At 36.4% G+C, this 25,977-nt stretch overlaps 2 protein-coding genes across 5 annotated transcripts in view; one reads left to right on the top strand and one right to left on the bottom strand.

Annotated features, from left to right (window-relative positions):
- Positions 1 to 25,977, bottom strand: part of ASPA (aspartoacylase) — a 64,632-nt gene that overhangs the window by 16,587 nt on the left and 22,068 nt on the right. The window contains exon 2 of one of the 4 annotated variants that reach the window (XM_007177453.3): positions 2,098 to 2,358. In XM_007177453.3, the coding sequence (XP_007177515.1) occupies positions 2,098 to 2,333 (236 nt within the window). In that variant the 5' untranslated portion in view covers positions 2,334 to 2,358. Of the gene's footprint in view, positions 1 to 2,097; positions 2,359 to 4,388; positions 4,412 to 8,269; positions 8,350 to 21,800; positions 22,023 to 25,977 lie in introns of those variants that run through there. The other 3 variants (XM_007177454.2, XM_057536090.1, XM_057536089.1) reach the window with 3 other exon arrangements.
- Positions 8,040 to 24,675, top strand: SPATA22 (spermatogenesis associated 22). Its single transcript, XM_007177455.2, has 8 exons — positions 8,040 to 8,082; positions 9,820 to 9,948; positions 11,788 to 11,848; positions 11,988 to 12,083; positions 16,213 to 16,534; positions 19,242 to 19,371; positions 21,277 to 21,374; positions 24,484 to 24,675. The coding sequence occupies exons 1-8, from the start codon at positions 8,040 to 8,042 to the stop codon at positions 24,673 to 24,675; spliced, it is 1,071 nt and encodes a 356-aa protein (XP_007177517.2).

The raw sequence follows: 25,977 nt of genomic DNA on the forward strand, positions 1-25,977 counted from the left end.
CTAAAAGATACATATGCACTTTAAAAGTTAATTCATGCAACAACTTCATGAATTCTCCCCCTCCTCCAACTGATTTTCTTCTCATTCTCCCCCATGTGAGTAAATCACACCACAGCCACCCAGTTGCTCATGGTCAAGTCTTGAAGTCTTGAAAGATAATATACACTTTGAGTTCTTGTGCCTGGAATCCAGGTCCCACGGGAAGAGTCCCAAAGGATAAAGCTGAAAGAATAGGCAGGAACAAGTATCCTGAAGGGAATGACATCTATATACTAAACTACTTAAATCTATTCTGGATAGGAGATTTTTGAAGAATTTTTAGCAGGGGAAAGACATGACAAGATTTGCATGTTAGGATGATCCCTATGGCTAGTGCTATACAGACAATACATGGTAGGGAGGATTGGAGTAAGGCTGGATGCAGAAAGATTCTTTAGGTCGCTACTCTACCTATACAAAAAGTAAACTAAGGCAGTAAAAATGGTGAGGAAGACTGGATTTGCAAAATATCTACATCTATTCAATATTTGAATAATTGGGAGACTTTGTAACCCACTAGACGTAGGGGATGAAGAATGGGGAAGGTTCTAAGATGATTCCCATAGGTGATTTGGTGGGTAATCGTGACATCACTGAGATGACGAATAGAGGAAAAGCAGCAAAATTTGGGAAAGGGAAGATGGGAGAAGGTAATTAACTTATCTATTTCATAAGTTTCCATAACCACCCTGAGAGAGAACTGTCTAGCCTCTGATAAGTGTTAAATGCAAGAAGTAGAAAGTGAATTTAATTTAAGAGACTACTCTCATTGAAATGCATGTTATTGAGTGGTCATAACAAGAAAACTCACTCTAGTTCATCTCAGAGTTATTTGGGAAGTTAACATGCCAACTAACAGTTATTCTTCAAGAAATTCTTACTTGTAATATGAGTTAGTTAACAGCTGTTTTAGGTGAATAGATAAACCTTAATTGTGTTGACATAACCTCAGTCATGAAGATAAAGCATTTTTGAAATTAAAATTTATGTTAGTGAGAACATGGCCTGATACGCAAGCTATGGCTAATGTATAATTGCCCCAGAAGAATTTACTCCATAAAGGGAGGCAAATTGTATAAATGTAGTAACCACCTTCTGATCTGTGATGAGATTAAGTAACTCTTTAAACTCAAATTAGGATTTAATAGAAAATGCGTACATGAAGTGGTGCTCCATTAGTTGTTCCTGTGCATGACTTATATCTTAGCTTGTAGTCTGCCAACCCATTGAAAGTAGAAACCACTTTGTACATAGCTTTGTACTCCCACAGTACCTTGCACAGTGCCCCATGAAGAGTAGGTGTTTAATAATATTTTTATGTAAATGAAAGAAAGAAGTGGTAAAAAGCTTAGAAGCCTATATATCTACAGTAGTAGCTATAATGACGTAAAAAAAAGGCAAAAATAATAAGGACATACCTAGAGTGTTATGATTGCATACACTGCATGCAATGTATCATCAGCTGTAATTTAAATTCAGAAAATTCAGGTCTTAGTGATCCATTACTGAAGGTAGTACATCTACTTTCAGATCACAGAGCGGTCTAATGTTTTCTGATGATAGACATTTATTCACTCTTTCATTAAACAAATATTAACTGAAACATTGCACTTTTCTTAACTAGAACTTTCTGCACTACCATAAACATACTTGCAAAACACATAGTAGTAAATCACCTAGAAAGCTAACAAATATGTACCCAAGCATAGTGGCCAAACATTCATTTAATGCAAAAGACTATTAAATCTGTTTCTTTAAAGACACGACTTAAAAATTAAAACCTTTGTTATTTGTTGTCTCAGTCTGTATAGAATACATTTAAAAACAAAATCAGTTAAGAACAGTCTGATGATTATAAAAGTTTATAAAAGAGCACATGAATGCCCAGTTTAGAGAACTGAGTAATTCATAATGGCATATAACAAAAGTGAAAGTGATCTTATTCACAATAGCGACTATATGTACAAACATGAATATCAAACGTATATACATGTGCTCTCACACACACTACTTTTCAGACACATCCACATACACACACAACACAACATATAGTCTTACCCAAGATATTCAGGTCCAAAAACTCGATTCAGGTCACAGTCAATATATCTGGTGCACTCCTTCACTGCTCTTGGGTTGGTAATAAATGGTTTTACTTCCAGCCCTGTTCTCTGAATCTCAGTGCCGTTCTCTAGCCAGTGCTTAACTAGGAATACTCCTGTTAGTTCATTCCCATGAGTTCCTCCAAAGATAGCAACCTTTTTAATAGGATCTTCAGCAGCGTGACAGGAAATCATTTTATCAAGTAGTTTTATCTGCTTTCTGCAATTCAGAAGAGAGGAGATCAAAGAAAACTTAATTTCATAAGCAAAGTTTAGAAATTTAAATCTAAATGAGACTTTAACCAAAGTGCAAAGTTAACCATGCGAGAACTTGAGTGGAGTGTATTTTAATTTTCTGTTACAAGTTCTGAGCCCTGTTTATTATAAGGACACTCCCTTCTTTAGCCCTGCCCTTTACCATATTTGGATTAAAATATGCAGAGATCAACTAGAGATACAGCTGTTTAACTTCTAACTCCCTCAAATGGTCGGTAGACCTAAATGCAATAATAAATTAACACCTCACACTAATGCAAAACTTCTGTTTTCTCTTCAGCTAGAATGTCATCAAATGGTGCTTTCATGACTATTTGTAGTAGTAAAAATAGATTACACTTTTCTTATCCTCAAAAATATAAAAACTAAAGAAGATGTCTATAGTATGCCTGTTATTATTCAATATTTATGTTTCCACTTTAAACCATTTCTTCTCTGAAACGAGTTCAGGCCCTTTTTTATCATCTGAGGGCATTTGAATTTCATCTCTATAAACAGCCAATGGCAGATCTTCAGAGACCTCCTCTGGAACCACTATCTTTTCTTTCAGAATGCTTTTTCATGGTCAGAGATGCAAGAACCAAATCAACGATCACTGGGTCTTAAAAAGCTACTTTGAAACATGCTTTCATTTCTTTCTCATGAAGTTATTAGTAATTCTATGTCGACTTGCTTAGGGATCTTCCTCACTTTTTGCCCAAATACTAAAGGAAAAACAACTGTTAGTAATTTTCAAGACTTTGTAATGCCTGAAAATGTCTTGGGGCATGCTATATATACGAACCAGATTATATGAGTTTATATGGACACAGCCTAACTTACTGGCAACAGAGACTCTCCACTGGAATGTGTTACTCAAGAGGGGGTCTTATTAGGGGAAACTATCCAGAATACTGTACTAAGATGATTACATCCCTTTGCAGAAATGACTCTGAGCCAAATCCGATTTGATTTCATGCTCAATCATCCAGAAAGTCAAATATGTTCAAGTACTGAAAACACTATGTGCTAGTAATGGGAGATTGTTTGAAAGGGGTACGACAAGAGTAATTCATTACAACTGCAGAGTAGTTCAATTTATAATGTTTTTCCGCATACGTTATCTCAGTTTATTCACATATCCACTTTATGAGATAGGATGGGTTAGGTATTGACATCCCCATAGCAGAAGTAGAGAAAAAAGAGGTTAAGTAACTTGGTTAAATTTCCCGAGCTTCCAGGAGAAAACTAGGCCTGAGATCTAGGTTTGCTGAATCTAAGTCCAGTGTTTTTCACAGAACAAGAGGGTGTTCCCTGTTATTTTTGGCTTTCCCCAAAGTTCTAATTTTGCTCTTTCCGAATTCACATGAACAGTCACTACAGTGTACTCAGGAAACAAACAAGCTTACAAACAAACACATGATGGAAATATAAAATGTGAATGCTTCAAAATATTTAATAAACCAATACCTGTGTTCTTCCTTTAAGAGATTATAATGCAGAGATAATAAAAAGCATAATAATAAAATCAAAATGTACACATTAAAATTACTGTTCTAATTTCAGATAAAGCCTTGTAGCCTTTGATTTTTTTGCCCACATCCGTGTACACTGAACACTTCATTGTAGAGATGCAGAAAACAAGCATAAATGTAGACAGATGACAGTCGTATTGTTTAGTTACTTTGGTTTTAAGAGCAGTAACTATGGTGAATTATTAACACTCGATTATGTTTTGTTTCTTTTCTGCCAATTTGTGGTTAGTTCTGTCCTTTGCCCTAGTCTCTCTGGAAATGCTGCTTCAGCTATGTACTTGTAGCTGGCACAAATGACTTGCATTTCGAGGCTTGTTTTATGGAATTTTAACAGAACAGCACTCTGAAGCACATCTAACATTCATAAATAAAGTTTCCCTTACATGTCAAAATGAATAACTTTTTTGAGAGTTAATGAATTGTAGTAATTCTGTCCTATACTTACCCTGTTTATTGTGTACAGAGTTTGTCTTCTGCGGAAAGCTTTATTAGAAAAAAAGGAGAGCATTTCCTTAGAACTAGAGCAACAGAGGCTTTTCATACTCTTATACCAAGTTAACTTCCGAAAGATTTTTAACTCCCTGTTTCCCAAAGCGCACTAAGTATTCGAGCCCTATAAAAAATACAAATTCTTATTAGTCTAGTTCTTTCTGAGAATTCAGAGAACTCATAGTATACAAAGTGAGACCCTTTCTAGTTGTCACTATCTCACAATTAGGTTGAATATTTAATGTTTTGAAGTACTTAAAAAAAATAAGCCTGACTTCCAGTACTACAAATGTTTTGTAGGGACGTTGGTGACTGATTTATTAGTAAAATAATATACTTTAAAACAAAGGGAGAATAAATTTTTCATAGTCATGGCTGTCCAATTGATCAATGTCAGAAAATTTGTAGGAGACAAATTTAAGGCAGAGTTGTTTCCAAAATAGTATGATTGGGTGATAGAGAGGGCCTTCTCTCCAATACGACACATAAAGCGTCTCATACACAGTGTGGTTGTCCAGCAGTCATGTAATCAAACTACTCTTACTATTTTAATTTTTTCTTCCCCTGTGGTCCTATAGCTGTCATCCATCCAGAATAACTTTCTAGGTGGAAATAAATAAATGATAACCTGAACAAGATAGTGATAGAACAGATAGGTTTATAAATTGCTAGCAAAGATTCCACTTCTGCAGTCCTTACAGATGTAGCTCAGGATGTTGCTCTTAGTGGGTTTAAAGTCTTTTTCTTTCAATGAGAAATCTATTTTGGGGGGTAGATGGGTGTTACATATGTGTGTGTGTACATATGTATATATCAGGTCAAAATCTGCTTCCTTCAAGTTTTTACTCATTTTTTAAAAAACCTCCTCTCTGGAACCATGAAGACAAGTTTTTTCAGACATTTTATTGTGTGAAGTCTTTTCCAAATTAAACGAAGACCTTATTCCTTCAGACTTACTCCTTAGTTTGGCATTCAAGATCTTTTATTATCTGGTCTAACTCTAATCCTATTTTCCAACATTCTCTTTTATTTGACCTAATCTTCAAAGAAACTACTAATTAAGTCTCATGGTCTCATAGTCTTAGGACTTTACTAACAACATTCCCTTTATCTCTGGGTCCCTTTGCAACTCTTCCCTTCACCTACTCCAGTCTTCAAATGGTCAGAAGGTAGGGTAACAACAAAAAATGGGCTTTGAACCCAGACAGAAGTAGAATTATTATTCCTGGCCTCCAGTAAGTACTCAATAAATAGCAGCTACTGTTATTATATTAAGGGCTAACATTTATTGAGCATTTACTGTGTGTCAGAACTGTTCATTTTCTCTTTTAGCATCTTCAGGGCAATTAAGTATTATTATTGCTATTTTACTGAGGAAGGAAATGTAGGTTTAGAGGGGCTAACGTGCCGGAGATCAAAGTGCCAGAGAGGGGCAGTCCAATGGCCGAGGGCCAGAGCCCAGGTCACTGCACCTTCCCTTTCCTCTCCGGGGTCCTAGGTCTCTGAGGCATGTACTCCTTCCCTTCCCTAGCTTGTGCAGCACTGGCCCTGCCTTCCTGACCGTGCTGGGCCTTGCGGGACTGTCATCTAAACCCAGGCCTCAGCTCTCCCAGCCTCCTGGCGACTCCAATGCCCTGTCTGCTTGACGTCACTCAGAATCTCAGCCAGACCAAGAAAGACCCCTCTGACCTGGCTTTGAGGCCTGTGGCCTTTGAGTCATCCTATTCTAGGCACACTCCGGGGTGCCACCAGCATCTCACAAACTGACGTCTAGACGTAAGAAATGACTTCAGGGTGTGGGAACGGGGTTGGGCAACCAGCTCTGGCCTAACTTCCTGATGAAGCTGGGGCGAAGGCTGGCTGAGCAGGCTTGTCCCTCTCTGGGCAAAACTCCAGAGAGGTAGAGCCATCCCTGTGCCGTGTACCCAACAGTACGAGAACGCAAACGGAGGCGCGTTCATGTTTCCGTGCTAGGGAGAAGGCGTGCGTGTCTTTCCCTCTTTGTCCACAGAACGGACGACGTCACGGCGCCGAAGACCCAGGTGGTGGCCTCTGCGCCTGCGCCGACGGTGGCGCGCGGGCGGGGTCGCGCATGCGCAGAGCGCGACTTCCGCGCTTTTTCGGCGGTGGGAAGGCGGTTGGTGGTCTCTGACTGCGCGGACAGGGTGACGGTTGACGGAGGCGAGGAACCTGAGGGTTAAAGTTGCGTGTCGTATGGCAGGAGGGCCAAGAAGGGAAGGAGTCTGTGTAGGCCCTAGTTACCAAACTGCCGCGACCCCTGGGTCAGGAGAGGTTATTGGAAGAGAACACGAGCCCTGACTGGAGCTTGATGTTTTTTCCCCAAGAGGCGCCCAAGTAGGCCCGACGGCCTCCTTCTGAGGCAACGGTCTTTGGGGCGGGGTGTGTGCGTGTGTGCGCATTGAGCAAACTTTCTGCACATCGATGTCACCACCCGCCTTAATGTAATTAGGGTCCAGTGGGAAGCCGGAGTGGGGGGCACCTCAGGGTCCCTGCCCCCAGGGTCAGTGGTCCAGGGGAGGATGTGGCGCTTTTGTTTGCCTGAGTCTCTTGTCGTCCCCCTCTAAGCTCAGGATGTGTGTTGCGTTGGTATTTCTGGGCTGAGAAAAGGTCACATAACCTGTTTTGGTTCCTAGAACGGCATCAAGAATATTTTCTAAAGGGCATACTATATCCAGGTTCAAGACCAATATGTGGAAACAAAGCAGGGGCAGCCCCTGACCTCATGTTTCCCAAGTTTTATTTCTAGAAACGATATTTGGAAATTAATATGTACCTCAGTATGCTTTGCATTGTTACTCAGTGGTGTTCATGTCTATTTGTCTCATGGGGCAGAGAACTTGGGAGCAGAAATGATCTTATTTAGGTTTGAATCTTACCTTTTCATGAAATAGGCAAGTATTTATTGAATTAAATTGGGATCGAAATATAAGAGGCTAAACATGGAAAAAACTACAACAGAAATTCTGTGGTAAAAGAAAAAAAAATCTTGAAGTTATAGAAACGGAGTGGAAATTTATCAGTACAATTATTCTGGATATTAAGTGAGGCCTTAGTCTTTGGCATTATGTAATCCAGGGATCTCAAACTAATGGCCAAATCAGATGATCTGCACAGTGCTTTAAAAGTGAGACACAGAATATGTTCTCACATGGCTAGTTCAATTGTGTATGTTTCCTCCCTGGCCTTGTAAGTATGTTTGCCAATGTTGTAGTCCCTCTCCCTCTTTGTAGATCTGGTTCAGAATTATTCTCATTGTGGGTCCTTGATTCTGAAATAAATTATGTAGACTCTGTGAAAATCCACATATGTTTAGGAAGCAAGATTATAGCCACACTAGTCTTATTTCAAACAGATTTGGAAAAATGGGTTATGCTGTAAATTCGTACTCAGAAAGCAAAAGAGCCTGGCAGAGAGTTTACATTATCAGGTTTGAAACCATAGGTTTAAAGCATAATTTCAGTAATTACTAGGCTGAGAACTTGATTTTGTTGTTGATACAATACAAGGTATAAATTTCTTTCTTTGAAGGTTTAGTCGAACAACTTCATGTTGTAAAGTTGGAGCGCTAAAGAAAAAATTATAGACTTTGATATTGAAGGAAATGAAGAGAAACATAAATGAAAATTCAACTCGAAATACAGCAGGTATTGACTGACTTTTTAAAATTTCTATAGTTTGTATATGCTATGTAAACCTTGTATGGTATATAGATGCAACATTTTGGAAGGAACTTATAAAAGGAATGAACATATAGTCTAGCCTCTTTACTTTTTAGGTCGAAGGAAGTAAAATAACTTACTCAAGACGAAACACTTAGTGGCTTAGGTGGAAGTAAAATCAGACTTTCCTGGATTTACTCTTGTATTCTTTCTACAAATCCCATGTGCTTGAGTTGTTTTGTGCTTTTTAAGCTGAAAATAAATTAATAATATTTTAATATTTTTGTGACTATTTAAAATATTTTCAGAAGTGCTTCTGTTTCCCTAATAGCTTCCCCTGCCATTTCTGCTTTCCCAATTTGTTAGTATAAGGACAGAGGGCAAGAATGAAGAGAACCAAAGGAATGATGATAATGCACAATGAAGATAATAATAGCTATTATTTATGGGGGGTGTACTGTATTCTGGGCATTTAATTATATGTTAATTTATTTAACTCTGAGAGAGTTATTATTATCATCCCTGTTTTCTAGATGAGAAACGAAGGCACAAAGAGGTTAAATAAGTAATTTATGAAGTGGAAGAGCCAGGATTTGAACCTAGACTCCATTCTTTTAATCACTATATTATTCTGCCTCTCACTATATGCCATATTGGCACAATGAGTTTAAGGAAATAGCCGTAGTTTGTACTTTAAAATTGTAATTGGAACCTGCTTTGAAGTTGTAATTCAAATTTAGACAGTCTGATTCCAGAGCCCACATCGTTTTCCCAGCCGTTCATCAGACAGTTACCAGAGTCTATATTCTCATGTAAGTGTAAGTGTTGATGGACCAACTAGAGTATGGTATAGTGGCAAGATATCTGAACGGAGAGTTAGGAAGCTCGGGCCCTATCTAGGTTCTTTCACTGTGGCAATGTGTAAGCTTTTCGGACCTCTTTTTCCTCTGAGATCCCTTCTAGTTTTAGTGTTCATAAATTCTGACTTTTGACTTGACTTGAGATCCCAGGTCCCTCAACTGGAGGGTTTGGAGTAGTATTTATTCTCATTTGGATTTATTACTATCACTCTAAGGCATTCTCAAAATGATCCACAGAAAATATGCATTACAGACACCTGGAGTTCTTGTTGAAATTGCAGAGTTTTGGTTTCCAAAGCAAGTCGATTGAAATAAAATCTATGAGGGTGGGGTCTAGGAACTGGCATGTTAAGCATAACCACAGATAAATCTTAGTCAAACTAAAGTTTGAGAACCATGGCCTTAAAGGGTATGCTACCATAGTCAGAGAGTGGTTAGGGTTTTGGAAAGCAAAATGGGTCAAATTTTGGTTCTCCCTTACCTCTATTGTACTTGAAGTGTCCCCTCCAGTTGATATGGTGATAAGCAAGCACAGGAGGGAAGGAAGGAAAACAAAAAGTGGATTTGGAAAGGGTAGGGGGATGAGGGAGGAGATGGGAATTACTGCCAAACAAGAGGAATTAAGGCAGTGTCAACATAGAACAAGAAAGGAGTTTTTAGAGAGACAAATAAGGCTATTTGGGAACTTAAAAAGAGTGTAAAAAAATTCCAAATCTATAGAAATATATCTGTAATAAATATAAAATTAATGTATAGAAGCAGACAAATTCAAATCGTGTATTATTATATACTAGTAATTAGTCTATAACTAGATCTGACTGTTTGCCTATTATGTACTTATTTATCGGTACATTCAATTTAGGCTGTTTGCCTGTACCACTGTTCAATCAGAAAAAGAGGAATAGACAGCCATTAACATCCAATCCACTTAAAAATGATCCAGGTATCAGTACTGCTTCTGACAGTTATGATTTCCCTCCTCTACCAACAGGTAAGAAAATAAGGTGAAAATTTTCAGGAAATAAGAAGTAGGATTATAGAAAATTACCATTTCTATTTTATTATAATGGAAATATAAAGTTTATTTTTTCTTCTTTCCACTATCCAATTATAGGGATTACTTGGTTCTTTCTGAACATTCCAGTACAGTAGTTTGAGTTTCCTTGTCTACAAGGGTGTCTTAGCATTTAAATGGAGTATCTTAAATCTGGAGCCTTTGTTCTAATGAAGTAGTAACCTACATTGTAAAGGTTTTTTTTTTCTTTTTCAAAACACGTATAGATATTTGTGACTTAAACATTTGGTGATAAAGAATGGAAAAACTCAAGTTCCTTCAGGAATAAGGATAAGTGTGAATGGGAACATGGGAAAAATGGAAGAAAGTAGACCTTAGGAAGGGTAGAAGCCCAGGAATTTCTAGTGCTTGGCCCTAGTCTTTTTTCTCTTCTTACATAATTTTTGCCTTTTTTCATTTATTGGCTTTTCACTCTTTCATCCCATTGGCTTCCTTATAGCTTCAACTGGCGTGTGAACTAAATTGCTCTTGCTTGGTGTTAACATAACCTTTTAGTTCTAGTTCCCAGGGCCCATCATTGGCTGCCCTCTGTTTCTCTTGATTCAAATTCTAGAGACAGAGAGCCTCTGTTTCAGCTCATATTAAATGAGGTCACTGAAATCCTAATTTATCTTTATGGTTAGCCTCTCATATCTGAAACAATTAGCTGTGGTGGTTTGTGCTGAAAGGTCTTAATGTTTGCTTACTTTTTACTTCTCTGGAAGAAGGCATGGACAGGCAGACAGTCTGAAATATACTTGGTACATGCTGGTTATATACATTTACATTTTTGGGGGACACACTTAAAAATCTTTAATAGGATTTTATGCAACTAGAATTTAAAAATCCTTGTGCAACCATAAACCTTAATCTACTTTTACATCTATAGTTATTTTGTTTTCTTCCACATTTGAGGAATTGGAAGTATGAATTTCATATTATTCTCATTTTTATGGATAAAAAATTAAAAATTCACATGGATATGCATAAATGGTCATCTTCTGCCATTTAAAAAGTTCTCTACTATTTAAAATATTTTTATAAGTAGCATGAATGATAGATGATCTTGAAAAATAACAATTTGAGTTGTTCCATAGGGAAGTGTGCATCCTCCTGAAGTACTGAACTTTTCAAACTCTGACCAGGATTACTATCTGTCAGAGATATAACAAGATTCTTATATTGGGCAAGAGATAGGACTAGATCAGTGTTTTTCAAATTTTTTTTCTTGATCCATTAGTAGGTTAGGAGATAACCAACCTTTTAAAAAAAGAAATAGAAGAGAATAAAATAGAAAAGAATAGAATAGAATAGAAAGTGTCAGTATATCATATAGTAAGAATAAGAATTGATAGTAAAATTGTTATATTCCCTCTCAAACACAAACGTGTGTGCATACACATGCACACCATGCCTGTATATATTCCGGGTTTCGATGTATTTCTTGCTGTGGGTTGGGATTAAGAAACATTGATTACACTGAATTTATGTTACGAGATACAAGGTGCTATACTAGGATTGACTGTGGAAGAGATACAGATTAAACTATTACCTTGCTTAGAATGCAATGGGAAAGAAAGACATCTAAAAAATTAATAAGGCAGCCTATGACAAATTCCACAACAAAGTACTATTGAAGAACATGTCCATATATTCAAATCCTTTTCTCCTTCAAACTTTCAACTGCCTCCCCCCACATATTAAATAAATATGAAAGAATCATTTCAAAAAATGCTCCCTATCTTACTCTTACCTATATTACTTGTATCTTTTGAGATTGGGCCTGGGAAGCTATGAATCCGGAGCTGCCTCCTTTAACGAAAACAGTGAACACAGGGTATGTAGAAAAATATATATCAATGAATGTATGTGTCTGTTACAGACTGATGTTATTCTTCTATATATATTTTATATTTTTATATTTCTCAATCGGGGAACAAATTATTAATAGTTAATAAGACATATTTCCTTGAAAGGCAAATACCACATTCAGTTTCTCATCCCCTGAGAAGTCAAGATTCTGTGTCTAAATCTATTCAATTAAATGCTGAAAGAAGCAAGAGTGGTTGGAGGTGAGTCTACTTAAGATTTTTCTTATTCTATTCATTCTTCTCCTTCCCATCTCCTCCTTTACTCCCTTCCCTCCTCCTCTATATATTCTTCCTTTCTTAAACAGAATTATATTTAGGAAATTTATATACTTAATAACTAACTGTAGTGATATTAGCTGTGTTTTATAAAAGAAGAGAACATGCCATATACAACTTTAAAAATAGGCAGATTTGGCAGTGATTATATTTCCAAAGAATATTATGTTATAATATAATATTATGTTATAATGAAATTTCTGTAAATATCACCATGAATTTATGATTTTGCTGTGGATTATTAATGATCTAATTGACAATAGGTAAAGAGTCAAGAATAACTGTATCTAAATGTCAGATATATATACTACCAACTGTAAAATAGATAGCTAGTAGGAAGCAGCCGCATAGCACACGGAGATCAGCTCGGTGCTTTGTGACCACCTAGAGGGGTGGGATAGGGAGGGTGGGAGGGAGATACAAGAGGGAGGAGATATGGGGATATATGTATATGTATAGCTGATTCACTTTGTTATAAAGCAGAAACTAACCATTGTAAAGCAATTACACTCCAATAAATATGTTAAAAAAATAAATGAAAAAAAAATGTCGGATATATTTAAGATATATTTGAGAACCAAATAGAATGCTCAGCCTTACCCCAGTAAGATAATCAGCTCCAAGGTAAATAGGATGGAATAAGAAAGAAAGACAGAGAATGAAATCATAAGCATATGGTAAGATGGTGAGGGTAGGGCTTCCCTGGTGGCACAGTGGTTAAGAGTCCGCCTGTCAATGCAGGAGATGCGGGTTCGAGCCCTGGCCCGGGAGGATCCCACATGCCACGGAGCAACTAAGCCCATGTGCCACAACTACTGAGCCTGCGCTCAGGAGCCCGCGAGCCACTGAAGCCCTCGCGCCCAGAGCCTGTGCTCCGCAACAAGAGAAGCCACAACAGTGAGAGGCCCACACATGGCAATGAAGAGTAGCCCCCACTCGCCACAACTAGAGAAAGCCCGCGCACAGCAATGAAGACCCAACGCAGCCAAAAATAAATAAATAAATAAATTTATTAAAAAAAAAAAAAAGATGGTGAGGGTACTTCTGGGTCATTGCCAGAAATATCTAAGTTTAATGTCTAAATAATATGAAAAAAATGAATAGATAGATAAAGGACATGGATTATTTTTTTAGGTTGGACTTTAGTATTTTTGGGTAAGTGGCAAACTACTGAAAGATAATTTTGGAAACACATTATTGGAAAACAACACCAACCCCAGATCATATATCAGTCATTGGCTAGTGCTTTGTTGTTATTTTAATGATCCTTACAACAACCCTGTGAAGTTAACATCACCTTCACTTTTAGTAGATGAAGATACCATATTTTTTTAAAAGGGGGAAACTTTTAATAAAGTGGTTAATACAACAAAACAGTATTTTTATTTTTAAAAATTTAGTATTGTTTTTATTACTCATGCTAGTTTCCTCAGGACCAGTCAGTTCTTTCTTCAGTACCGCTGCTTCAAACTAGGCCTATTCAGTGGTTTGAGATGGTCCTCGGAGGCATAGTTCCAGCGGCAAGTGCTAGGATAAAATGCATTCTGATAGACATTAGAGAATTAGGTAACGGATTGTAATCTGGATAGGCAGCCAGTATTGGATATTCCAATTTGAAATAATAAATGATCTGTCAGACAGTTGGAATATAACAACAGAAAATCCAGGAGCAGAAGACATTTGAAAACCCAAGTAGGCAGTTGGTAATCTGTTGAAGATCTTTTAACTGGTTCTATGCTTAGGTTTAGAATCTAGGCTAACATTGCCAGATTTAGCAAATAAAAATATAGGATGCCCAGTAAAATTTGAATTTCAGGTAATGGACAAATAATTTTTTAGTGTATGTCACATGTAATATTTGGGACATAATTACACTAAAAGTTTGTTATTTATTTGAAATTCAGATTTAACTGGGCATCCTGTATTTTACCTGATAACCCTTGTCTAGAATCTCTTGAAACATGGAATTTGCAAGAGCAATATAGACTTCTATTCTTATAGGTATTAAGCTATTGGACTAGTTGTCAAGATAGGTTTAATTTACCAGAATTAGTATACTAGACAATAAGCAAGGGTGAACTGATGTTAACATCTTCGAGCTTTTATACTAAAGCTCCTACAATTAAATAATTGGTCTTTGAGAAATTGGGATTGCACTTGATGGTTAAGAAATCTCAGTTGAGGAGAGGTGAAGACTTTAGAAACTGGAAATTGGGCACAACCTGGCAAATAGGTTTAGATAGATCAATAAATTGGTTTTTTAAAATTTATTTATTTTATTTATTTATTTTTGGCTGCATTGGGTCTTTGTTGCTGTGCGTGGGCTTTGTCTAGTTGCGGGGAGCGGGGGCTACTCTTGGTTGCGGTGTGCAGGCTTTTCATTGCGGTGGCTTCTCTTGTTGCGGAGCACAGGCTCTAGGCACACAGACTTCAGTAGTTGTGGTGTGTGGACTCAGTAGTTGTGGCACTCAGGCTCTAGATTGCAGGCTCAGTAGTTGTGGTGCATGGGCTTAGTTGCTCCACGGCGTGTGGGATCTTCCCAGACCAGGGCTTGAATCCGTGTCCCCTGCATTGGCAGGCATATTCTTAACCACTGCACCACCAGGAAAGCTCAATAAATTGTTTTTAAGGAAAGATAAAGTATTCTTTTTTTTCTATAATAGCCTACTGTTCTTATTATAAAAATAATATCATTCTAGAAAAAAAAGTAAATGGAAGAAAGTTATTCATAGTCACACTGATCCAGAGATAGCCATTAATCAATTAATTAATTTTTAAACAGAAATATCAAGGCATTTCCCCAGGCTAGGAGCACCTCCTGAACAAAAACATTGGAGAAAGTTGCAGATGCGTTGTTACCAATAAGGAGTTGTAAAGCTAAAAGAAACTTTCCTAAACTATGAAAATAAAAGTAATTTCCACAGCCATGAGGAAGGAGAAAACTATGTTTCTGTTCTCTCTGTTGAATATAAAATTGTTGCTATATGAAGAGGTGATTAATGTAGGAAAAAATTTTATAGAGGTGTATTAGGCAATTACTTAATAAGTTTTTCCTGGATATTGTGATGTTTGTGGTATTTATCAACTTAAAAATTTTTTAAATTATTTGTGGTGATTTCTTTTCTCATTATTTTCATACTGAATTTTGTACCTAATTTACTTACGAAAGCTCCCTAAATTATACAAGCTTCGGGTCCCATATAATCTGGTCTAGGGAACCTAGACTTTTTCTTGAATTATTTTCCCTAACAAGGTATGGGTTGCATTGTTTGCCCTCTTGTGGTATTTTTAGGAAAATTATTCAGAAATAAGCATTTGTGACTTAGACTAGTTTTTCCCTGTGGAACTCTTAACTAGCCTGCTCAGAAATTATACTTTTGATTTTGGCCTCATTAACATCATGTTCTGATGAACTGGTACGGCTCACTTAGGTTAATGTAGCTAGTAAAATGCTAAAACATTCATAAGTAGGGTTTTTAAGCTACACAGTAAAAGTACAAAATTTCTAATCAAACAGCTATCTACCCTGTCTATATCTATTTTCCTTGTGATTTAAAATCACTGATGAGCAATAGTTTAACTTTTGAAAATTTTACTTTGTAGAAAATTTAAAAATAAATGTATAAAAAAGGAAGCAGGGAGTTCCCTGGTGGTCCGGTGATTAGGACTCGGTGCTTTCACTGCTGTGGCCCCTGGGGATTCATAACCACTGTCATATGAAGGCTTGTATAATTTAGAAATATACTCTATGGCACTGAACTTTGAGTTGGGAGACTAGGATTCTCTGGGTTTTAGATTGTCAGTAACTTGCTATATGACTTTGGGCAAGTTACTTCCTCCTCAAGACTCAGTTTCCTCACCAAGATAGGTATAATATATTGTAGGGTTGTTGTGATGATGTATTTGGAATTTCTAACTGGTCAGTAATTACAAAGTAGTTTATAAACCACAAATTACCATGTAAATGCAAATTTTCATTAATAATTTTCTTTCACTTAAGAAAAAGTATATAGAAACAAAATTAATACTAATTTAAAAAACAAAACTATTTCAGCTACAGAGATGGCAACAAAAATACCACTTTAAAAACTTGGGATAGAAATGATTTTAAGCCTCAGTGCAAAAGAACAAATCTAATGACAAATCATGGAATAAATTCATGTCCAGTGAATTTGGGAGCTCAACAACGGAAACAATTAAGAGTATCTGAATCTACTAACTTATCTCACCAAAGAGAAACACATTCATCAAAAATATCTGGCTCCACAATGGGAAGTCTAGACAAAAACGGTGCATTACAGGCATTTAAGCCCAATTTTCAACAAAATCAATTTAAGAAAAAAATGGATGGTTTTCCAGAAGAAAACACCCTCAAGGTAAACTTTTAAATATTATTTGCATTTTTGTATTTACATTAAAAAAATGAGATAAGTATTTAGAAAATTACAGAGATAAGAGCATTTGAAATCACTCCCCTGGTATACATTACTTGATTAGCACAAATACCCAGTTCTGTTGGAGTAGGTATATGTTAGTGTCCAAAATATTTTCTTAGAGGTTGTGAATGGCTGCTGCTTTTCAGAGTTGCTTTAGAATTTCCTACCAGGTTCTGAATTTCACTGTTTGCTAATTATTGAGATGATGATAGTTTATCCATTGCTTGCAAAAATTCTTGAAGTTCTTCATATGTCACTCTTTTTTTTTTTTTTTTAATAGGGGTCAGCAAACTTTTTCTGTAAAGGGTTAGACAGTAAATATTTTCGGCTTTATGGGCCATATTGTCTCTCTTACAAGTACTCAACTATACCACTCAACTCTGCTGTTGTACCTTAAAAGCAGCCATAGATAATTCATAAATTAATTGGTGTGGCTGAGTTCCAATGAAAATTTACCCAAAAAACACAGCAGAGTAGATTTGGCCTGCAGGCCGTAGTTTGCTAACTTCTGCTCTGTAATCTGGTCTTATTTACTTTTACAGCTTCGTATTCCATATTTCACTAATTCTTCAATGCTCCAGCCATTTCAGACTCTTCACAATTCTCTAAACGCACTCTAATATGACTCTGCTTTGGTTTATATTTTTCCCCATACCTGTGCCTCAGCCTTATTTCCTCTCTCCACCTCTCACTCTAGTCATTCTTTGTAAATGTCTTTCATATATGTGCTGGCTGTTTGCTATCTTCCCTTGCTCGCCACCTGGTCTAATAGATTCTTTATCCTCTGCCCTTGTCTGTGTTCTGGAAGGCTAAATGGTCCTACATAGTGCATCATTCTGGGATCCATTAGCTGGCTTCTGTTAGGAGTCAGCCAGTGGGAGTGGAAGTCCCAGGCAGGACATCAAAGGGTAGAGAGAGAGGTTGGGTTTTCCCATTCCCCCCCTGCTTAAATGTTGTGTCTCAGGTGGTAGCTGTGTCCCTGCATGATATAGCCCCTCCGTAAGTCCAGATTTCACAGGCTTGGTAATTTTATTTCCTCCTCTTGTCCTTTCAGCCTAGGAGTGGTAGAAGTTTCTTACTGTTGTTAGTCTTTGAGTTCTTAAGTACCCTATGTTTATTCTGCCCATACACCTGTAAGCAGTTTTTTCAATAAGCCATCTGGGGTCATTTTTTTTTCTGGAAATCTGACTAATATAGCATGTTCCACAGTGGTTCTCAACCTTGTTTCCTTGTACACAAGAATGATATGATAGTCACCTTAGTAACAGTGGCTCATTATGGCAGTAATCTCAACAGGAAGCATTCATATCTTCGTTAGGAATGGGAAGAGGAGGGAAGGTAATTGTAGTTGGAAAAAAATGTTCCATCAAGTGTTCTTGGATATGCCACCACCCTCATGAAGGAAGGTGCCCCCTCCCCAAAAATTAGTATCTTAGCACACTGTATTCTTAGTTGATCTTTTAAAATTTTAGTTAATTCGTTCAACTTTTATTTTTGTATGACCTTATGTCATCAGGCTTTCTTTACCTCCCTCCCTCCCTGCCTTCCTTCCTCTTTCTTTCTTGTAGGCCTGCCTACTTTCTTGGCCTGAGGCATGCCAGTACTGATCCAACAGGCTGGTGGGTGAGGCCAGGTCCTGGTCCTCTGTGATTGCAATTAACCTCCCATTTGTGGGTTGCCCACCCTGGGGGTATGGGTCTTGACTATACCTTGTATCTTCCCTCCTACCAGTCTTGTTGTGGTTCTTTGTTTATATCTTTAGTTGTAGAATTTCTTGTCTGCTAGTCTTCTGGTTTTTGTCATCAATAATTGCTCTGTAAATAGTTGTAATTTCGGTGTGCCCATGGGAGGAGGTGGGCTCAGGGTCTTCCTACTCTGCCATCTTGGCCATTCCACCCTTTTAGGTGATCTTTAAAAATGCCAAACACATTCCCATCTCAAGGCCTTTACACTTGCTGTTCACTCAGTCCTCACTCAACAACCTATTTAAAATAATAATCCCTGCTCTTTTTATCCTTTTACCCTGTTGTTGTTGTTTTTTTTTAATGCATAGGATACAGCAATTCCTGACATTATTTATTTATTTTCTGAATCCCCTATTAGACTGTACAGTCTCTGAAGGTAGACAGATTGTTTTGTTCAGTACTGTTTCCTCATTAGCTATGTTTGGCACATAGTAGTAGGTGCCAATAAATACTTTTGGAATGAATGAATGAATGAATGTGTCTGGGTTCCCTCTTAGAGTGTGAGCACATTAGGGAAAGGAATTGTGTTTTACTCACCTGTGTTTATCACAGGATTGGCACATGATGCTTTAAAAATATTCAAAGAATCGACAAATGAATGAGTGAATAAATGCCCATATAAAACAGAGATAAAAAGAAAAAAATAATCCTCTTCTTGATTAATTTTCTCCAAGTGCATTCTAGTTTCTCCTCCTTTATAAAGTACTAATGATGCCTTTAATTTAGGGGAGTAACTGTACTAAAATTGTCAATAGTTCCTTTTACATATTTTACGTAGTCTTTTAACATATTTTACACATTTACCTATTATAAGGACCTAGAATCTTTACATAGAAAAGTGAATGAGTATGACGAAAAAAATGACAGGTTTTTCTAATGCTATGTTTTCATTTTTTCAAAAGGAAGCATCATTGTATCAGTTAAAGCTTAAGGAGAAAGGTAATTCTTTAAGAATTATATCTGCAGTTATTGAAAGCATGAAGTACTGGTGTGAACATGCACAGAAAACTGTACTTCTTTTTGAAATATTAGGTAGGTATACTACTTCAAAAATACTTCATTAATACCATTTGGACAATAATTTTGAATGTTAATAGGAATACCTAGGGGATCTTAAAGAAAAATAAAATTTTATAAAAGGAGATTATGGTTTATTAGGATTTTCTTCAGTTCCTGTATCTGTCATAGATTTGTGTGACATAAGATGTATTTGATTATTCATGGTAGAAGAATTGTAATTCATAATGTCAAAAATGGAAAGATTCTTAAAAGTAATCTAACCCAACCCTTGAGGTAGGTGAGGAAATGGGGCAAATAATTAAAATAGACTTGACTAAAAATCATAATGCTAGCTAGCAGCAGAAATGGATCTAGACCCCAAGTCTTCTTATTCTCAATATAGTGTTCTTTCTACTATATTACACTAAATCCAGTAGTAATTTTGTATATAAGTTAAATTATAAATCAAATATTCTGAAAGAACATTTGTGAAGAATACTGATATGAGTAAACACCCTACAATTAGCCTGTTTTCTAAATTGATATTTAAAAGGGAGGAGAGTTTTGTAAAATGTTTCTGGAATTTAATTTTACTTAGACTGAAGAGATAAACAAGAAGTAGAGATTCAAAACATATTTCTTTCCATAGTTTAAATAAAATATTTAATTTAAATTATGAAATATTGTAAACATACAGAAAAATACAGAGAATAAATATCCACCTACCTATGTTATAGATATCTTTGAAAACCACTGTCCATTTTTCTTCTTCTCTAGAGATAATCACTATGGTATCTTTCCTTTCCATGCTTTTATAATTTTACTCTATACATCTGATTTCTTAAATTTATATATATTTATTTACTGTTTTATGTGTTTTAAAATAAAGAGTTTACATTTTCATCCAGCATTATGTTTTTGAGATTTAGCCATCTTTCTATCCTGTTAGTGTTGGCTTCATCCTGAGGCTCCAATTATGGTCTCTCCAGCAGCTTCTGACTCTTCCCTTATGACATTAAGAAGATTATCAAAATTCTCTATACCACACATTCTTCCTCGTACCACAGTCACATTCTTTGATAGTTTCTTCTGGTTGCTGTTTCCCAGAAACTAGCAAATGACCCCTTGCATATCATCATTTCTGACTGGGCAACAAGCCCATCACTGCAACCCTGAGCTCTGTAGCTGAGGAAGGGGATACACTGACTGGCTTACATCAATCTCAGATTACTCCTGGGTCTAGGGGTGGGGACAAATCCCATCCAAATCATATGGCTAAGAATGGCATAGGAGAGATTTCCTAAAGGAAAATCTGGGTATTATTAGGGGAAATGGAGGCTGACCTCAAAATAACAAATGTTCACTATCAGTACCTAATAGATGGTTATTAAAGGAATGAATAATGGTCTCATTTGATAGTAATTTCTTGAGATAAACATGAATTATCATTTGAATTTTATAGATGAAACAGATTTGAAAGAGGTTAAACAGTTGTTCAGTTTAGTAAGTTGAAGAACTGAGACTCAATTGCATGACTTCTGATTCTAATTCAATGCTTTTTTTTCATTAAACCATGATGTTTATTTGTTATACGTGTGTATTTTGCTTACTATAATGTAGTAGACTGGTCTGAGGATTTAACCACTCCATCAAACACATTCAAAGAAAAAAGCTTCAGATGGCCAGCTATTGTCAGTTGTATAAACTTTGTCATATAACCTGATCCTAGGTTGGAAAGGGCCAGAAATTTTGCTTTCCTTAGAATAAAACAGTTTCAGAAATATCTTTCCCTCTTAAGATGTTTTCTTATTAATGTATAAACAAAACTATGAGAGGTTGGTGTGGGAATAGCTATTTAAGTATCAACTTCTCTTTGTTAAACTTTATTTGCATTTTACCAACACTGATATTTTCCCCCTCTATTTCAATGTTGCTTAGCTGTTCTCGATTCAGCTGTTACACCTGGCCCATATTGTTCAAAGACTTTTCTTCTGAGAGATGGGAAAAATACTCTGCCTTGTGTATTTTATGAAATAGTGAGTATCTGTTTAAGTATTCTTTGCAAAGCCTATGCCAACAAAAACATACAAATGCAGGCTATAATTCAACTGTAGTAGAAATTCTGTTAATGATTTAGTGGTACTTTCAACATTTTGTTTGGTTTTAATTATGAATATTAAAATTATTTATTTGTTCAACTAAAATGGAGGGCAACTATGTGCCAGGCGCTGTGCTAGATGCAGGGGATACAAAGTGGAATAAAAGTGATAAATGGCTCTTTCTCTCAAAGAGTTTATAATCTCACGTAGAAAGACAGAAATATAAATGTTACACTGTGGTATGATAAACGGTATGACAAGCGGTGTGTGCAGGGTGCTATAGAAGTAGACAGGGAGGATGGGTCAGATCAGGGAAAGGTTTTTTTTTTAAATTTTATTTATTTTGGGCTCCGTTGGGTCTTCGTTGATGCGTGTGGGCTTTCTCTAGTTGTGGCGAGCGGGGGCTTCTCATTGTGGTGGCTTCTTTTGTTGCGGAGCACGGGCTCTAGGCGCGCGGGCTTCAGTAGTTGTGGCACCACAGGCTTAGTTGCTCCGCGGCATGTGGGATCTTCCCGGACCAGGGCTCGAACCTGTGTCCCCTGCATTGGCAGGCGGATTCTTAACCACTGCGCCACCAGGGAAGTCCTGGGGAAAGATTTTTGAAGAATGTAGTCTTGTCTTAGATATTTAAGGTCTAATAAATTAAGCCAAAGTGTTGGGAGGTGGGGGAAGAGGTTGGAGGAACACATTCTAAGGTGAGGGAGCAGCACATGTAAAGACATGAAGCTCAGAGCCTGGATTGTTCAGGAAACTGCAAGTAGTTTACAATTACCAGAGTGTAGAGTTAGTAAGTGATGGGGGTAAGGGTAGTGGTTATGAACTTGGGGGAATGCAGAGAGAGTGGGCTGGGACGTAGGGAAGAGGCTTGGTAACAGAGGAGGCTGGAAACCTTATAAGGCTTACATACTTTGTAAAAGAGTTCAGCATTAATTCTGAAATTGGGCTTAATTCTGAAATCACACTTGGATTCCAATTTGTACTCCACCATTTACTAGCTGTATGACCTTGAGTGAGCTCCTTAAACTTCTTGAGCATCAGTTCTTTAATCTGTAAATTGGGGAGACTAATTCCTACTTTGAAAGGTTGTTTTGGAGATTAGATAATAAAATGTATGAATGTATAGCATCTGACACATAGCAGATGATCAAGAAATAGTAGCTGTCATGTTATTAATTTTTATAATATCTTGAAAGCTTATTATTTTTCTCTAGTCTGATAAGTTTTTAAAAAACTTTTATTAAAATATAACATATACAGAAAAATGCACAAATCATAACTGTACAATTCTATGAAGGTATCACAAAGTGAACATTACCAAGGTTAAGAAATAGAACATTGCTATCACCCTAGCATCCTTGTGCCTCTTCCCATTCACTCCCTCTTGCTTTCTGCCTACAAGTAACCACTATTGTGACTTTTAATATCATAAATTAATTCTGCCTGTTTTTGAACTTTATATAAATAGTATCATGTGGTACGTCTTGTTTTATGTCTGGTTTCTTTCATTCAACACAATGTAAGATTCATCTGTGTTGTTGCATATAGCTAAAGTTCATTTATTTATATTTCTATGTACAATATTCTTTTGTATGAATATATCACAATTTAGTTTTCTATTCTACTGTTGGTGGGCATCTTGGTTGTTTCCTGGGTTTTTTTATCATGAATAATACTCTGTGAACATTCTTATATATGTCTCTTGTTGTGCACATGCATGCCTTTCTGTTGGGTATATACCTAGAAGTAAAATTGCTGAATTGTAGTGCATTTGTATGTTCTAAAACAGTAGTTATTGCCAAAGAATTTTCCAAAGGGTTGTAACAGTTTACATACTCACAATCAGCATAGGAGAGTTGTAGTTTCTCTGCATTCTTATCAACATTTAGTAGTCAATGTTTTTTATTTTAGCCATTCTAGTGGATAAGTTTAGTGCTATCTCATTTCTCTCCAATTCCCTGGTGACTAATGAGGTTCAGTACTTTTGATGTTTACTGGCCATTTAGATATCTTCTTTTGAAAAATCTGTTCAGGCCTCTTGTAATTTTTGTCTGCTTAATTATTTTTTTCCTTATTGATTTATAGGAGTTTTTGAAAAAACTATTCTGAGTACAAGTTCTTTGTCTATTATGTACATTGCAAATATCTTCTCATACTCTGTGGTTTGCTTTTTCAGTCTTAGTAGTGGCTTTTGAGGAAAAGAAAATCTTCACTTTAATATGGTCCTTTAGCAATTATCAACATTTTCCTTTATAGTTAGTGCTTTTTATGACTGTTTAGCGAAAGAAATCTCAGAATAATTTTATTCATGACTGAGAGGATTTGGAGCTGGCTGGTCTTTTTCTGGCTTACTAGTCCCATTAGGGCACAACCCTTTTGAGTCTCCCAACCCTAAGCCTGGGGTGGGGGTGGGGTGGTTACCAGAATCTCTTTTCTTTGGGGGAACCCTGGAGTCCATTTTTTCTCCTAGCCCTATGAGCTGTCAGAAGCTCTGCTCAGTTTCTTAGACTCTCAAATTGCCTTGACTATAATTAGCAGATACCTCAGGGGGTAAAGCAGCCCCAAATATCAGGCCCCATTCTGGACTCCTGTCCTCTCCCAGATGGGGTCTCTGTAACTCCTCACTGCCTTTTATCTCTCTGGTGTCTATGAGGATATTTTTAAATAAATATTCTATCCAGGTGTTCTAGTTGTTTTTAGTGGGAAAGTTGGTCTGAACTACCTAGTCTGTCATCTACTGAAAGTGGGACTCTGGAAGTCTAATAGAAGTGAATATTCATGTGCCATTATATTGGGAATTATTCAGTCTTTTAAGAAGCAGCAGCTCACTAGCTTGTAAAAAGCCCTACCCAAGTGAAGGTCTTCTGTGTCAGGGCACCCATTTACGACTAGCTATTATGGTCTTGTCGCAGTGGGGCCCTAAATGAGGTAAGGGAATTACAGCACTTTGGAGTGATTCATATTTAGTTGATCATATTATTAGTTTAAAAAATTGAAATTCAAATGAAGTAATAAATAACTTTATTGATATTTATTTTTTAAAAAACAGGATCGTGAACTTCCAAGACTGATTAGAGGCCGAGTTCATAGGTGTGTTGGAAACTATGACCAGAAAAAGAATATTTTTAAATGTGTTTCTGTCAGACCAGCATCTGTTTCTGAACAAAAAACTTTCCAAGCATTTGTTAAAATTGTAGATGCTGAAATGAGATATTATACTAATGCAATGAATGAAATTTAAGTAGTGATGAAGTTTAAATAGTATAAATTAAGCATTTTTCTGTTCTTGTTTAAATTACCATCTCCATGGTTTTATGGCTACTGTTCTTCTGTATTTCACTTGTTGAATTAAAATATTTAAATCCTTTTAAATGTGGAAAGAATTTTTGAAAACTAATTTTACTGTTATAAAAATGGTGCATTTGCTAAAATTAAAAAACCATTTCAGATAAAAATGCTCAATATAATAACAATAGGCACATACTTATTTAACATGGGATAATAGTACATTTGAGTCAGCCTAAAAGCCAACATCAAGCTTAATGGGGAAATACAGACGCATTCACACTAAAGTCAGGAACAAGGTCAGGGTGCCCTATACTGGAGCTCCCGGTCCATGCAGTTCATTTAATTACTTCAGATATTTAGTGGGCACATACTCTGTGCCAAGCACTATTTCATGTGCTTGTTTGTTAACAGAGCAGGTTACAAAGTAACAAAAATCTCTGAATTTACGGGATTTATATTCTGGGACCCACAGAATACATTAGACAAAAGAGAAATATTTGGGGTATAATAATTACTGCTATTGGTAGATGATATAATTGTATATATGGAAAACCTAAGAAAATCAACCAAGAAACTACTGTAAAATGAGATAATTTGGTAAGGCACTAAAATAGAAAATTTAATATGCAGAAATCATCAGTAGGTGTTATTTATATGACCCAAACCATTAGAATGTGAAATGGATAAAGATATCATTTAAAAAAATATCTAGGACTAACCAATACTAAGTGATAAATGTGGAAAGTATATGAACAAAACTTTAAAATACATACTAATGAAGGACACAAAATAAGACTTGGACAAATGGAAAAATAAATCATTTTCTTGGATAGGAAGACAAAGACGTTGATTTTTCTAAAATTAATTTATAACATAATTTCTTTCTCTCTTTCTGTATGTATACAAACCACACACACACACACATTAGCCAAATGAATACTAAAGGTTATAGACATCAAAAAATGAGAATAGTCAGGAAAACTCTGAAAAAGAACAATAGAGGATAGTTTTATCAAATATTACAAAGCCTTAAACATATATTATTATAGTTATCGTTGCATAACCAATTACCCACCAAATGAGTGGCTTTAAATGATAAGCATTTATTATCTCTCACAGTTTCAGTGGGCCAGGATTTCGTAAGTGGCCTGGCTAGGCAGCTCTGGCTTGGGATCTCTTAGGAGGACTCACCTCCAGAGTGGCTGATGCACGTGATTGCCAAGTGGGTGCTTTCTGCTGGAAGGAGGATTCAGTG

This window comes from Balaenoptera acutorostrata, chromosome 20, assembly GCF_949987535.1.
Source record: "Balaenoptera acutorostrata chromosome 20, mBalAcu1.1, whole genome shotgun sequence".
NCBI lineage: Eukaryota > Metazoa > Chordata > Mammalia > Artiodactyla > Balaenopteridae > Balaenoptera > Balaenoptera acutorostrata.